This window comes from Dreissena polymorpha, chromosome 1 (assembly GCF_020536995.1).
Source record: "Dreissena polymorpha isolate Duluth1 chromosome 1, UMN_Dpol_1.0, whole genome shotgun sequence".
Lineage (NCBI taxonomy): Eukaryota > Metazoa > Mollusca > Bivalvia > Myida > Dreissenidae > Dreissena > Dreissena polymorpha.
This window is the reverse complement of record NC_068355.1, coordinates 123,254,647-123,271,717: the sequence shown is the minus strand read 5'-3', so window position 1 is coordinate 123,271,717 and position 17,071 is coordinate 123,254,647. Positions and strand designations below refer to the sequence as shown.

At 34.9% G+C, this 17,071-nt stretch overlaps 1 protein-coding gene across 2 annotated transcripts in view; it reads right to left on the bottom strand.

The window, feature by feature from the left end:
* Positions 1 to 17,071, bottom strand: part of LOC127848116 (MLX-interacting protein-like) — a 63,586-nt gene that overhangs the window by 30,717 nt on the left and 15,798 nt on the right. For both annotated transcript variants that reach the window (XM_052380416.1, XM_052380422.1), the window contains exon 9: positions 10,948 to 11,068. In XM_052380416.1, the coding sequence (XP_052236376.1) occupies positions 10,948 to 11,068 (121 nt within the window). The remainder of the gene's footprint in view (positions 1 to 10,947; positions 11,069 to 17,071) is intronic.

Genomic DNA, 17,071 nt, shown 5'->3' with positions numbered 1-17,071 from the left:
TTTAAAAACTTCTGAAAAACTAAAGTATGGAAGTGCTCTAGTTCACATGTTGGTTGCTATGCTTGTGAAGTTTCAGACCTTCTTCAGCAATACTTTTTGAGTACTGTGCAACACAAGTAAATAAAGATATTTTTCATTTAAAAGAGGGCTAACAGCCGAAGGTCACTCCCCTGGGAACCATGAAACTAAACTGTTCTAGGCAGGTTTTGTGTTGTTTACATAATTAATGTGGCTTCAGACCTTTCATTTTTTCCTGACCCATTTTTTTATATGAGATATGATAACAAAAAGTCTTTGATGATCTGTTATGCTTATTGTGCAAAAACATGTGATATCTAAAGTGTTCACAAGGTTTTACTATTGCCATATAAGGAATTGTAGCCCATCCCTTTGAATGCATGTTTAAACAGTCAGGAACCATTTTTCAACTCATACAATATATCATTTTAACAAATGTTCAGAGCAACTTTAATGAGCATTGGTCAATAAATGACTATATGGGTAAATATATATTAATTATGTGACCCATGGAGCTTAGCCTATTTGGTCCCCCGATTTTAATACACTTTGTAAAAGACATCTCTCTGATGTTTCAAAGCTCTGGGATGTGTGGTTTCAAAGATTGTTTAACAAGTTATTTAATATGCAAATCTTTATAAATTATGCGACCATTGAGGATGACTCATTTTTTACCCTAGACATGATTTGAACAAACTTACTAGAGGACCTCTATAGAATGTTATACATGTGTAAATCAAATATGCATCTAAGCCTTGCCATTTAATAGGTAATATTTCAATTGTTGGACTTAAAAATCTCTTTTGAGCTGTCAGGTCTTTTTTTCCTTTTGTGAGAATGGCTGTTTTTCACAAATGTAGGAAATTAGTTACTCAAATTTTCACAATTTTAAGAAGTTTTCAACTAAAATTTTCACAATTTTAGAAAATTTAAGACTTATTCACAAAATGGAGGGGGGGGGGGAGTTGACCCAAGGCTGCTTCATAAAAACAGTAAAAAAAGCCTTGACTGTGGTGACATGCAATAATGCTGCAGGGCCATCCTTAAAAATTCTTATGTTTGGCATAACCCGACCGACCCACTTAAATCGGCCCGACTGATTTTATTTTTTTTACTTTCCACAAAATTTTTTTCTTGCTCGCCGAAACTTCTTTCCGCTAAATTTTTCCTTTCGCTTTTTATCCTTTCCGATTATTTGCCATTTAATTGAATGCTCTTTCAAGGAGAAAGCAATGAACAAAACGCTTACTGGTATTTATTTGAGTCGCCTATTTATTTGACAAATGCATATGCGATTAATTAGACTTTAAATACAATTAAACCGCTCCTGTTTTTCTCGTATCCCTTTAATTAAAATACGCTGCTGTCGTTCAGGATAGTTTAGGAGTAAGAAAACAAATTAATTAATTATCACCGTTCAATTCAATTCGGCAATCGGAAGAGATGTGTAATATTATCGCCATATAACTAATTATTTAATTATCACTCTTTAATTCAGATCGGTAAATATTCGGTATAAAGATAAACAGTGGTCAGCTTAGAAATGACGGGTATTGTCACGTTTTTGTTTCATCTGCTTATCTCTTTATACGACTTTCCGACCAGTCGCTATTTTGGAGGCAGACGGGGATATTCAATGTGTATTCAAATTATACAACATCTGCGCATGAATGACCCAATATTATCCGATAGCTTCACCCGTTCTCACGTTTCATCCGACAACATCGTGTCATGTGTAAGTGAGCTCAATGCTGATTGGCCAGCTACAAAGTGCACTTCATTAACAACAAGGTCAAGCAATGTCTAATCGAGTACAGACCGTGTTTCGTTAATTGTTCAAATTGCAAACACTTTCATTGAAACAAAGAGACAAATATAGACAAGGGACAAAATTGTCACAAAACCAGGTTTTCATTGTGAAAAAAAAATCTGATAAAGGGAGAAAACTCAAACTGAACTTTTGAAATGAACAAACAAAATAAACCCCCTTTGTAAGTTTTTTTTTTTTAAAAATCTATTTTTAGTCGTGGCGACCTTGACATTGGAGATATTGACGTGATTCTTTCGTGCGACACACCGTCCCATGATGGTGAACAAATGTGCCAAATGATTTTAAAATCTCACAATGAATGACATAGTTATGGCCAGGACAAGCTCATTTATGGCCATTTTTGACCTTTGAACTCAAAGTGTGACCTTGACCTTGGAGATATCGACGTAATTATTTCGCGCGACACACCGTCCAATGATGGTGAACAAATGTGCCAAATGATTTTAAAATCTGACAATGAACGACATAGTTATGGCCCGGACAAGCTTGTTCCGCCCGCCCGCCAGCCAGCCAGCCATCATCCTTTAATTCAGATCGATAGACGGTAGAAATTTTTAAAGTGATCAGCTTACAATTATTTAATATTAAAGCCGCATTCGCCAATCTAATAACCAGTTTTTCCCTTCGGAAAACCTGGTTAAAAACCAGTCCGGATTAAAATGGTGTATGTTTTCAACGAAATTTTACTAGATTTTCACATTTTCGCAATTTAGATTTTCCTTGAGCCAAATTCTAAAAAGTTTCGCAAATGACTCAAATAACGAACGACAGCGCGAGCACTGCGAACGTGTTATTATTGGAATAAATGCTCACTATTACAGGGCTCGCGCTGTCGTTCGCCATTTGCGAAAGTATAGCGAATTTGGCTCAAGAAAAATACAATTTGCAAATATGCTTAAATCTCGTTAAATTTCATTGAATACATCCCCCATTTTAATCCGGAGTGTTTTTTTTAAACTATTTTTCTCTTTGTTTCCATGAACAATTTGAAGCGCATATGGTAGCTGGCCAATCAACATTGAGTTCGCTATCGGGTAATATTGGGTCATTCATGCGCCGATAATGGAATACACAGTTGATATTGTCGTCTGCCTACAGTATAACGGCCGATGACAAAAGTTGTATAAAAAATAAGCAAATGAAAAGAAGCGTTACACTCAATAAATTATTTGTAAGCTGATAACTTTAAAAATTTCTACCGACTATCGATCTGAATTAAAGGATGATAATTAAATAATTAGTAACATGCCGAAGATGTTGCATTCCTTGCCTAAAAGTGCAATGTAAAAAATAAGTCTATTTACATAAAAACGGTCATTTAAAGATTTTGTTTCAATGTTCACTTTGTTGAAAAAATAATTGTTTGTGCATATCTTAAAAATGGTCATTTCAAGATTTTGTATCAATTTTTTTAGATTTAATTTTCCCCCTTAATTTATTTAAGATTTATTCAGTGCAATAATACTTTGAATGCAACAAGTAAGTCCCAATTGAGATAAATAAAATTATAAACATAATTGCAAAACATATTAAGTTAACACTATATCCTAACATGACAAAATCATATTCAAAATTCTGAATTCATATAATCATACTCACAGCACTCAGAACTTCTACAATGAATTTCTGGAGAAAAATTCCCTAAAAGACTCAATATCCACTCCTCCATTCCTTGACTTCCAAAAAACTGTAACAACCCTGGCTCGCGTTCAAGCAATTATGGATCAATCCTCCCAGCCTTGGTTTAAATTGTCCTGACCTTGACTGGGGCACAGTGTTCACTGGCCAGTCACTCGCCTATCACACCTGACTACTGGTGCATTTAAGTGTTGATATACGGTAGTCACTACTGGTTGAGTGGCTGGCATGATGCAATCATTTCATCAATAGAGGTTAAAGGTAAAACCCCATGTACATTTTGTAAATTCAGGTTTAAAACAACAATGTGACTGTGTATCCAGATTGAAAAGAGGCTATGTCAGTTCAACTTTCACAAAAACCTTAACCAAAGTTATGTTGTTCTTCATATTTTGGCACATTACCAGACAGCATTTTACGAAACATTAACAATGTATTCTTAAAATTTTGTTTTGAATCACTTTGAGAACAAACAATTGTTTGCTTTCATTCAGGTTTGCACCTGATTAGTAATATCAATTTAGTTATCTTACACGCCCCCCACCCCCTCGACCAAAACTAAAGTGTGTCCAATAGGCTCCACTTGTACTGCACAACATATGGTGGTAAAAGACAATGGTTAAAGAATAAACAATGTAATCACAATAAGCTTACTTCAAGTTAGATTTTATTAATTCAAGGTTAATACTTCAGTACATTTATGCTGATCTTTGTCAAACTACAACATTTGCATATAAGTCTGTAAAACAACATCAACCTTATTAAGGTTAACAAAATTGGTATATTTTCATGGTGACTTTAAAATTTAAAACTTTAAACTTTGGGACTAATTTTTTTGTATCTACATTAAAAAAAATACAAGAATATTTTTTAGCATCCAAAAACTTGAGTAAATACGGTATTCAAATAATGCATGCACTTTTTGATTGCCCTCAATGTGACTTGTTCATTTCATGAGGCTTAAAAGTACATTATGAAAATAAGATACTCAGTGCATCAGGTAATAAACATGGCTAGTGTTTACAAAGAAGTCTAGAAGAACAGTGTTATTATTTAAACAGTGTACACAAAATCAAATACTTTTTTTTAAACATATGATATACAATTTTACATAAAATTATATGTCTGATAAAATAAAAATTGGTATAATTTGACAATTTTAACCTTTATTTAAAACTATAAATGTTGCAAAATTAACTATAAATAGCTGTCTCATTGACAATATTATTGATGTTCTTATCTTGCTCTCAAAACTGGCCAAACACTGTTTATATTTCAATGGCAAACAGTTCTGATGACAAACACAAGGTATCAAAAAAGTTCAGCTAGCTTGCAAAACATTTTCAACCATATTTAGAGCTCCAGATAAGGTTTTGTGAAATTCTTAAATTACTACCAGATTTTCAAAAAGAATTCTTAACTCTGAAATTTTATTCTTAACGTTACTTCTAAGTTTTGGAAAATAATTCTTATTTTTTCTAAATGACCTAAAAATAAATAATAATGGTTATTTTCATGCAAAATAATAAAAATAAACATACTGGCAACTTTATTTATACGAGTTCAACAGTGTCTTTTCAGAATTATACAATTTTATTTTTCAAATACCTTCATATGCCCAAACTGTGCTTAGATTGCATGCCTTAGATGAATTTTTACATATTTCACAATTAAAACGGGTCTCCCCTTCAATCTTTTCAACGATTAGCCACGGGACTTGTCCCTTCCACTCGTTCAATGTTTTTTCTGTGTGTTTAAGTTTGGACCCGTCGTGTCGCGTTTTTGTTTAGCTTTTCCGACTGTGTCGGCAACTGAACATACAACATCGTATAAGATCTTTTCTATAATGTCTTTCTAAACATTTAACTTCGGCTCACTTTGCGTACAATATGTTAAAAGCGTGTTTTTGGACGCTTTGCAGTTTTTTAGGACACTCTCTGGGCGCCGCCATTGTTTTTTATTCTTCCCTAATCTCTTGATGTCAAACTTTTATTGAAAACAAGAGCTGTTTGTAAAACATGCATGCCCCCCATATGGGCTGTCAGTTGTAGTGGCAGCCATTGTGTGAATATGTTTTTTGTCACTGTGACCTTAACCTTTGACCTAGTGACCTGAAAATCAATAGGAGTCATCTGCCAGTCATGATCAATGTACCTATAAAGTTTCATGATCCTAGGCGTAAGCATTCTTGAGTTATCATCCGGAAACCATTTTTCTATTTCAAGTCACTGTGACCTTGACCTTTGACTTAGTGATCTGAAAATCAATAGGGGTCATCTGCCAGTCGCTATCAATGTACCTTTGAAGTTTTATGATCCTAGGCTTAAGCATTCTTGAGTAATCAGCCGGAAACCATCTGGTGAACGGACCGACCGACGGACAGACAGACATGTGCAATACAATATACACCCTCTTCTTCAAAGGGGGGCATAAAAACGCACGCATTGATTTGATAAATGTCTGCTGCACTGTCAAACTCACATCAATTACATACATTTTTGGTAGGAAGAAGAAACACTTCACAGTAGTGGAAAAAACATGCACTTTTATATTAACATTATATTAGTGATGTAACACTGGAAGACACACTGAAAACATGGTTGTTTACAAAAGAATTTTGCTTTTCCACTTTAAATACATATGTTAAGCACAAACCTTCTTTTATTGTAATACAAACCTAGACAACATTCATTACCACAAAATTAAGGGGTATACTGTACTTTAAATGTAAGTGATATAACTGGACAATGAACTACACCTAGTTTTTCCAACATTTGACTTAATAATTTATTAATTATTGTGCTACTCTGATGAAGCTAGTAACACAGTGCTACAGTAGGTTTGTTTATGAATGGTTCCATAAATGTTGATCTTCCTGTCCCCACTTACTGCACACTTCCTTACCTCAACCGTGTTGAGTTTGTTTATATCAATCACTATGCATGATGGTTAAATTAGAAAAGTTATATCACCAAGAAAGTTTTTAAAATGTATTTTATTTGAAATAATACGTAAATAAGAGGCCCATGAACGCCTGAATCGCTCTACTGCTTTAAACACTGTGCAAGTTTGGAAAGAATAAGATGGAAACTGTGTACTAAATCGCGCAAACAAGGAGAACTTTCTGAAATTCAAGGAGGGATTATTGTGTACTTATTTCTCCGATACTGCTCATATTCAATAGGATTCAAGTCCTCATTGATATAAAGATACTGTGCAAATTTGGAAATAATTGGATGAAAACTGTGGAATTAATTGCATAAAAAAGTGGGATTTCAAAATTTCCTCATATTCAAGGGGAAGTCATTCTTGACTTATTGCTTGGATATTGCCCTTTTTTAAAAAGTGTTCTTATTGATACAAAGACACTGTGCAAGTTAAGACACTGTGCAAGTTTGCCAAGAATTGGATGAAAATGGACTTTATCACATAAAAAAACTGAATTTTCATTTTTTTCTCAAATTCAAGGGGAGAATATTCTGGACTTATAACTTCGATATTGCTCATTTTCAATAGGGTTTGACTCATCATTCAGATAAAGACACTGTGCAAGTTGGGAAATGATTGGATGAAAACTGTGGACTTTATTGCGTAAACAAACCTTATTTCACAATTTTTCTCAAATTCAAGGGGAGATGATTCTGGACTTTTTACTCTGATGTAACCCATTTTCAATAGGGTTCAAGTCCTCATTAATATAAAGACACTGAACAAGTTTGAAATGAATCGGATGAAAACTGTGGACTTTATCGCGTAAACAAGAAAAAGTCCAAGCACACATGCACGGACGGACGACGGAAACCACGCCATGACATAAGCTCATCAGGCCTTCGGCCAGTAGAGTTAAAAATGACAAATTTGAAGTCTCAGTTTAAAAAGTGAGCATTTGGAAAAATGCTTAAAGATTGATGCATTTCTTAAGGTTTCAAATTTAATTTTAATGAACATGAATTAAACACCTCTTCCTCAAAAGCCATACAAAATGTCCAAAATGTCAACTTCAATCTTTTTTTTTTGCTTTAGGTATGCAACAAAAACAAGTTTTGATGTTTTATAATTAGGGCAAGTAATATTCTTTCTTTGACAAACACATTTTGTATTACATGGTTCACACAAGATAAGATATTTTAGCATTCAGATAATTATGGAGGATGAATCCACAAATGACGACAGAAAAAAACATGCTCATATAAAGAATACGTGTTGACTTCAGTAGGTTGTCAATTTTAATTCACTAAGGATAAGATAAATTGATATTTTACTTATAGAGCACCATGAGAGAAAATATGTCGTAAATGAGCATGAGTGAATGAGCCAAAACTGTGCCACAAACACTGATACCTGAACAACAGGTTTGGACACATTGAAAATCTACCATAATTATCTACAATGGACAAAAAGACAAATGGGCATAATTCAGCTTAAACTGGTTTCAGCCAAAATGACTTTTAAGGATCAAATAAACTTTGATCAAAATTTGCCAAGTAGTTCGAGTAACTGAAAACACAAAATTTGGGGAAACATATTCCATAGTGTAATCAGAAATCTCCAAATGGGAGATAATGCGAAAACTCATTAAAGCCATTATTCCTTTTTTTAAATCATCAATAATTTAAAGAACATGGTGAAAGAGCAATGTCCGATCTGACATAACTGTTGAAATTTTCACAAAACCAGAGGTGAAATGCAAGATTGCTGGGCTTTCAAAGATTGTAATCTGTTTGCAATTTTTACAAAAACTTTATTTTGTGGTTATACCGGTTGCTGATTTTTCCAAACATAATCAAAACATGTTATTCAAAATTCATAAAATACAGTCAGTAAATTACACTGCAACATCTGTTTATTCCGATAATTATTTTGAAAGTCCACTGTAACTGTCAGTCAATAAGCAAATGAGTTTCCTAGATGAATTTAATTTTGATTTTGCATATAATCTTTAACTGTCAGATTGTGTATATGCAGCTCATGTCAAACATCACATTTTATTAAAGTAATCGCAAACTAAGGAAAACTTTAGCAGCGAGCGACATTTTTTCAATCACATTACAACATACTTACAATGTAAAAGTACACTAAATGTTACATTTGAAACACATTGAAAAATTTAATATTGTTTTTTGCAAAAGAAAATGAAATAAACAGACAATCTTTTCATCTCAGTGCAAGATTGTATTATCATGGCAATGCACTGCATTAACTTATAACCCCTTCACCATATAATATTCAACATCAATATTACCTGTGGAAGGTGCATTTAATGATTCAACGTTTGAATTAACAAGAGATGCGTTCGTCAGAAACACAATGCCCCCTACTGTAAACTGTAGACAGTCAAAAATGACCAAGTCAGGCATCACTTACATTTGATGATAAATAATCAAACTAAAAAATCTGAACAGTAACTGTGAAAAGAACTTAAATTCTTGGTAAGGAAATATACAATCAGAGATTTATAATTATATAAATTGCTTCCCTTGAAAATAATTGTCTCTAACAAATCTCTATTTTTAGTAGCAAATAATTAAAAGCCACTACCGTGACTGTAGATTCACCACTCAAAATGTGCAGCTCCATGAGATACACATGCAAGCCAAATATCAAGTTGCTATATTCAATATTGAATAATTATCTCCCTTTAAAGCTTATTACTTCCCTTGGATTTGTATTTTTGACCTTAAACCTTGAAGGATGACCTTGACCGTTTACCACAATGTGTTTGTCAGAAACACAATGCCGCTTACTGCGCCGCTTTGATTTATTTAACAAAAATACATAATTTGGCAGGTCAGATAATTATGTCCATTTAAAGCCAATTACTTCCCTTGGATTTGTTTTTTCGACCATGTGACCTAGTTTTTGACCCAGCATGACCCATATTCGAACTTGACCTAGATATTGTCTAGATACAACTTCTTACCAAGTTTCGTAAAGATCGGATGAAAACTATTTAAATTAGAGAGCGGACACGAAAAGTGTGACAGACTGACTGACGGACAGTGCGAAAACTATATACCCCCTTTTCTTCGAAAGGGGGCATAGAAATATGTATTTCATGATGTTTGGGCGTTTTTTTTGTGTTGCTTATTACAATAAATCAATAACATTCAGCATATGAATTCGTTTGCATATATTTTCCTAAAACGTTCTTATCCATTTTTTGTGTATTGACTTTTATAGGATTAAACAAGAGATGTGTTTGTCAGAAACAAAATGCCCCCTATTGCGCCGCTTTGAAATAAAATTTCAATATATCATTTAGCAGGTTTAGAAATCATCTCCCTTTTAAAGCTTATTCCTTGGATTGTATTTTTTTTACTTTTGACCTTAAAGGATGACCTTGACCTTTGACCATGCAAAATGTGAATGCAAAATATAAAGTTGCTATCTTCAATATTCAAAAAGTTATGACCAAACTTTAACGAACGGTAAAGTTTTAGGAAAGAAAAATACAATGATATTTGACCTGTGACCTTGAAGGATGACCTTGACTTTTCACCACTCAAAATGTGCAGCTCCATGAGATACACATGCATGCCAAATAAGAAGTTGCTATCTTTAATAGTGCAAAAGTTATCAAACTTTAACCAAGGTTAAAGTTTTGGGACAGAATGACAGACAGGCCAAAAACAATATACCCCCTCTTCTTTGAAGAAGGGGGCATAAAAAAGGTGTTACAACCAGAATACAGAAGAGGAGAGAGTAAATGTCTACAGCTATTTGCAACAAGTTCCGCCGTCGAAGAAATATACACCCCAAAACAGGGCTTTGAACTAATGACCCCAAATTCAATAGGGTCATCTATTGTCCAAGGCAAATGCACATGTAAAGTATCAAACCAACCAGTCAATTTGTTGACAAGTAATTGATCCATAACGATTTTACAATTATTTGAATAGTGACCTTGTGACCCCAATTTCAATAGGGGTCAACTTTTTCCAAGGCAAATGCACATACCAAGGGAAGTAACAAGCTTATCTGTGAATCAGTTGATGAGTTATTGATTGGAAATGGTTTCACAGTAAGTGTGACAGTGACTTTTACCTAGTGACCCCAATTTCAATAGGTGCCATATTTTTTCCAAGACCAATTCACCTTGGAAGTAACAAGCCAATCGGTCCCTCTGTTCACAAGTTATTGATCTGAATCAATTTTCACTCTCAAGTGTGACATTGACCCTGACCTTTGATCTAGTGACCCCAATTTCAATATTGTCATCTACTGGCAAAGGCCAATGCACATGGAAAGTATCAAGATAGTTGGTCAACCCGTTCACAAGTTATTGATTTCAAACAAACTGGTCTACCAACAGACAGACCGACAGACATCCAGCAAAACAATATACCCCTGTTCTTCAAAGGGGGCATAAAAATGATAAAAAAAAATGCTGCCATTCCAATATTGTTTCACATAAAAACCATTATGAAACATTTAGTAAGGAGTTATTAAGCTCTACGCACCTGTTGTAAGAAGTTGAGCAAGAAACGAATTATTGCTTGATGCTTGAGAAACAGCCATCGCCACCTGAATGGTGGGCGCCAGTGGACGGTTCTTATCGCGTGTCCGTGAGACAGGCTCTCCCTGCAGATAAACAAGGAATAGGAGCCATGATTTAGAAAAACAGGCCTAAATAAATGTGCGTACAGTGTTGTCCTAGATTAGCCTGTGCAGTCCAACAGCTAATCAGGGACAACACTTTCTGCTTTTATTGTTTGTTTTTTATTCAAAGGAGTTCTCTTCTTAGCAAAAATTCAGTTGAAGCTGAAAGTAATGTCACTGATTAGCCAATGTTGCAGACAGGGCGAAAGCCTGTTGGCCCGCCTGACAAACATTTCAAAAGGTAAAATGCAAGATCGTCGGACTTACTTTCCAGTCATGTATGCTTCAAAAGATTGTAACCCTCATGCAGTTTCACAACATTATTGTGTAGTTACGGATCAGTGAATTTTTTTTGCTTTTATTTGTTACAGCCTGTGCCATTTGAATTGGGAAATTTAGCACAATAAACCAAGAAATTGGGAGAAATAGTGCGATAAACGATGCAATAGGGAAAAATTTAGCACTATAAATATGATTATAAGTAACAAATTAAAATTGTTTTTAAGTGCATGTTAAGGGGTTTCCCTAGCCATTTTGGGAAATGGAATCTGGTCAAATTGGATTGTTTTAATTGATAAATTTTGGAATTATTTATCGACAAAAGGACTATATTATATATATTTTGTAGGATGTTTAAACAAGAGCACCGCCTAGCGTATGCAGACCACTCATTTATTTTCTTTTTAAAGGTGTAGGGACCTATCTCAATTTCAATCACAAAGGAGGGAGTGGTGGAGTGGAGAGGGGTATATAGTGTGGGGGTGTGGTCATTTATTACATTATCTTCCAATGCAAAAAAATGCAAAAACAAATTATTTTTTTGGGGGGTGGGGGGGATTTTTGGGTGGGATGGTTTGACGGTATTTCAAAAATAAAATAATAAAAATAAATATTTGTGTTTTTTAACCATGTTTGAAAAAAACAAGAGATGTGTTTGTCAGAAACACAATGCCCCCTATTGCGCCGCTTTGAAAAAAAAGTTTTTTGTTTTTTTTGCTTTGACCTTGAAGGATGACCTTGACCTTGAACTTCCATCACAGAAAATGTGCAGCTTTAAGAGAACGCCGCTTTGAAATAATATTTTTTTGACCTTTGACCTTGAAGGCTGACCTTGACCTTGAAGGATGACCTTTCCCTTGAACTTCCACAACTCTAAATGTGCAGCTTCATGAGAACGCCGCTTTATTTTTTGTATACCTCTGATCTTGAAGGATGACCTTGACCTAGAACTTCCACCACTAAAAATGTGCAGCTTCATGATAATGCCGCTTTGAATTATTTTTTTTGACCTTTGACCTTGAAGGATGACCATGACCTTGAAGAATGACCTTGACCTTCCACCACTCAAAATGTGCGGCTTCATGATAACGCCGCTTTGAAATTTTTTATTTGTTTTCTGACCTTTGACCATGAAGGATGCCCTTGAACTTACACCACTCAAAATGTGCAGCTTCATGAGAACGCCGCTTTGAAATTTTATTTATTTTTTTACCTTGAAGGATGACCTTGACCTTGAACTTCCACTACTCAAAATGTGCAGCTTCATGAGATGCACATGCATGCCAAATATCATGTTGCTATCTTCAATATTATAAAAGTTATAGCCAATGTTAAAGTTTTCGGACAGACAGACGCCATATATTTGACATTTGACCTTGAAGGATGACCTTCACCTTTACCTTTCACCACTCAAAATGTTCAGGTCCATGAGATACACATGCATGCCAAATATCAAGTTGCTATCTTCAATATTGAAAAAGTTATGGCAAATGTTAAAGTTTTGGGACGGACAGACACCATAAATTTTACATTTGACCTTGAAGGATGACCTTGACCTTAACCTTTCACCACTCAAAATGTGCAGACGTACACATGCATGCCACATATCAAGTTGTTATCTTCAAAAGTGAAAAAGTTATGGCCAATGTTAAAGTTTTTTCGGACGGACAGACAGACTGACTGACATACTGACGGACAGTTCAACTGCTATTTGCCACCCTACCGGGGGCATAAAAATTATTTATTTGGGGTGGGGGTGGGGGGGTATAGTGTGAGGGTGTGGTGGTCAATTATTAGATGATCTTTAATTAAAACAAGGGCTGTTTGTAAAACATGCATGCCCCCCATATGGGCTGTCTGTTGTAGTGGCAGCCATTGTGTGAATACGCTTTTTGTCACTGTGACCTTGACCTTTGACCTAGTGACATGAAAATCAATAGGGGTCATCTGCCAGTCACGATCTATGTACCTATGAAGTGTCATGATCCTAGGCAAAAGCGTTCTTGAGTTATCATCCGAAAATCATTTTACTATTTTAGGTCACCATGACCTTGACCTTTGACCTTGTGACCTCAAAATCAATAGGGGTCATCTGCGAGTCATGATCAATCTACCTTTGAAGTTTCATGATCCTAGGGGTATGCGTTCTTGAGTTATCATCCGAAAACAAATTATCTTTTTCAGGTCACCGTGACCTTGACCTTTGACCTAGTGACCTGAAAATCAATAGGGGTCATCTGCGAGTCATGATCAATCTACCCATGAAGTTTCATGATCCTAGGCGTATGCGTTCTTGAGTTATCATCCGGAAACTATTTTACTATTTCGGGTCACATTGACCTTGACCTTTGACCTAGTGACCTCAAAATCAATAGGGGTCATCTGCGAGTCATGATCAATGTACCTATGAAGTTTCATGATCCTAGGCCCAAGCGTTCTTGAGTTATCGTCTGACAACCACCTGGTGGACGGACCGACCGAACCGACATGAGCAAAGCAATATACCCCCTCTTCTTCAAAGGGGGGGCATAAAAATAATAATTGGGGGGATTGAGGGGGGATTCAGGGGAGGGGGATTCGGGGGCGTGGGGGATGGTTTGGGTGGAGTCAATTGTGGTATGTCAGGTAAGAGTTGTTTTGTCAAAGTATCAATCGAATCTAATCATAAATAAAGAAGTCATGGCAGTTTTAGCAAAATTTAATAATTTGAGCTTGAGTCAAGGTCATTCAAAGGTCAGAGTAAAATTCAACTCGCCAGGTAAAGTACCCTCATGATAGCATGAAAGTATTTGAAGTTTAAAAGCAATAGCCTTGATACTTTAGAAGTAAAGTGGATCTAAACACAAAATGTAACCATATATTCAAAGTTACTAAGTCAAAATAGGGCCATAATTCCGTAAAAATGACAACCAGAGTTATGCAACTTGTCCTTTACTATCCCTTACGATAGTTTGCGAGTGTTCCAAGTATGAAAGCAATATCTATGATACTTTAGGGGTAAAGTGGACCAAAACACAAAACTTAACTAAATTTTCAAGTATAAAGGGCCCATAATTCCATCAAAATGCCAGTCAGAGTTACATAACTTTGCCTGCACAGTCCCCTTACGATAGTTAGTAAGTGTTGCAAGAATGAAAGCAATAGCTTTGATACTTTAGGAAAAAAATGAACCTAAACACAAAACTTAACCAAATTTTCAATTTTCTAAATATAAAAAGGGCATATAATTCTGTCAAAATGCCAGTCAGAGTTACATAACTTTGCCTGCACAGTCCCCTTATGATAGTTAGTAAGTGTTGCAAGTATGAAAGCAATAGCTTTGATACTTATGGAATAAAATGGACCTATACACAAAACTTAACCAAAATTTTCAATTTTCTAAGTATAAAAAGGGCACATAATTCTGTCAAAATGCACGCCAGAGTTAAATTACTTTGCCTGCCCAGTCCCCTTATGATAGTCAGTAAGCGTACCAAGTTTGAATGCAATAGCATTGATACTTTATGAGAAAAGTGGACCTAAACGCAAAACTTAACTGGACCCCGACGCCAAGGTGAGGACAATAGCTCATAATTTTTTTTCAAAAAATAGATGAGCTAATAAAAAGTTGAAATCTAGAGTTAAGAAATCCTTAGTCATAAGAGACTTCTTTCTTATTTTTATTTTTTTTGAAATTGAGCTTTTTTAGGGAAATTTTTGTTAGCTTTTTGGGAAAAAAGGTTGATTTTTGCGATTGTGAAGCAGCCGAAAAATCAGCAGTAACTTTTAGCAAAAAAAATTATTCCGGATACTTACAGTTTGTTTTCATCAAATTTTGTAACAACCTTCAGAAAAACACTTTGCATCAAATAATTACAAAAATGATTAAAAATATTAACAGAATGTTTTATGTTGTTGCAGAACCACATCATACTAAACAATTGGTTCAGGAAATGGGTTGGAGATTTTAAGTTGTGTTGCACACCTGTAACAAACATTATTTCAAGATAAAGAGCTTGCCTGAAGATCAGAGAAAATGACAAATAACAAATGAATTAACATCTCAGAGAATAGGTATTTGACACAAATAACTCATTTTATTTAGAAACTTGTTTATTTAATGTCACAAACAAATGTTTGTAAATTGGACTCTACTCTCACATGAAAATACATCTCAAAACATTGTCGTTCAAAAAAGGCAAACATAGTTTGATTTATATGTTAGTGGATTTGTTATAATCAGATTCATGTGCAAATTCTGCTTATATTTTTCCCTTGATTCAGTTTATTGTAGTGGCATGCTAGTGCACTGGAGGATATCTATAAACATTAAATGCATTATTCATCTTAGTTAAATTCAACAATAACACTGACTCAATTATGTAGGTTTTTAGGCGTAAATATGTTCCCCAAATTGAAATTAATATGCTTTTTAAATAATTTTTGCCATGCGTTTATGCCCACCTGGGTAAAACACTTAAAATTGAGGCCTGCGAGATGTACAACAGGACTCTGAATGTTTTCTCCTCGTAGGCCAGTCTGACCTGCAAATTGTGATGGTCTTTCATGCAATGTCTGTACATGACTTTATAAACAAGCAAATACGTCAAATTGATATCCCCCGCAAAATAAATTGTGTTTATTGATGGGTGCAAAGCCCTTGATATTCGATATAATCATAAAAGAAGACATTAGTGTAGGGAAATTGTTTTTGAGAATTGCAATTCTCCTCAGTGATGTCTATACACCCATGAAGTTTCATGTTGAAATCTTGTAGCATATCTGAGATTGAAAAGATAATTCACACAAAAACAACAAAGAGCAAAAACTCTTAGTTAATAAAGTGTAGGGTTATGGTTCTTGTGCATGGCACTTATCCATTTGATTTCTACACGTCCATGAAGTTTCATGTTGAAATGTTGTATTGGATCTGAAATATAGCCCAGAAAAGTTCAAACAAAACAACAAAGGGCAAATAACTCTTATTTAAGAAAGTGACGGCCAATAGTTCTTAAGCATGACACTTCTCCTTATAAATATCAATACACCTATGACATTTCATGTTGAAGTCTTACATGGTATCTAAGATATAACCCTGAAAAGATATATTAAATAAAATAACAAATGGCAATAACTCTTATTATAGACAGTGTAGGGTTATGGTTCTTGTGCATGGGACTTCTCAGTCCTCATTGATATCTACATGTATAAGGCTTCATGTTGATATCATATTATAGTTTTTCAGATATTGTCCTAAAATGTTTTGTAATAGACGGACATGAAAAAATGTCTTAAACAAGTTTCAATGCAATCACTTGTAAAATGTGTCTTGTTCTGAGAAAACTAGGCTTAATGCTTGTGTGTAAAGTGCCGTCCCAGATTAGCCTGTGCAGTCCACACAGGCTAATCAGGGACAACACTTTCCGCTCTTATGGTATTTTTAGTTTGAAGGAAGTCCCTTCTTACCGAAAATCAAGTTAAAGCGGAAAGTGTCGTCCCTGATTAGCCTGTGCGGACTGCACAGGCTAATCTGGGACGGCACTTTACGCACATGCATTATGCCCAGTTTAGTCAGAACAAGACACAAATGTAGAAATTGTTTGTTTCACAAACTAAAAACTGTCCATGCTTTTGCCATAATGAAGGCTTTGTTTAAGGGCACATAACTCAGAAAAATGTTGATTGGAAGGAAAAGTGTCCTGCATATCTATTCTTCAAGGATATGAC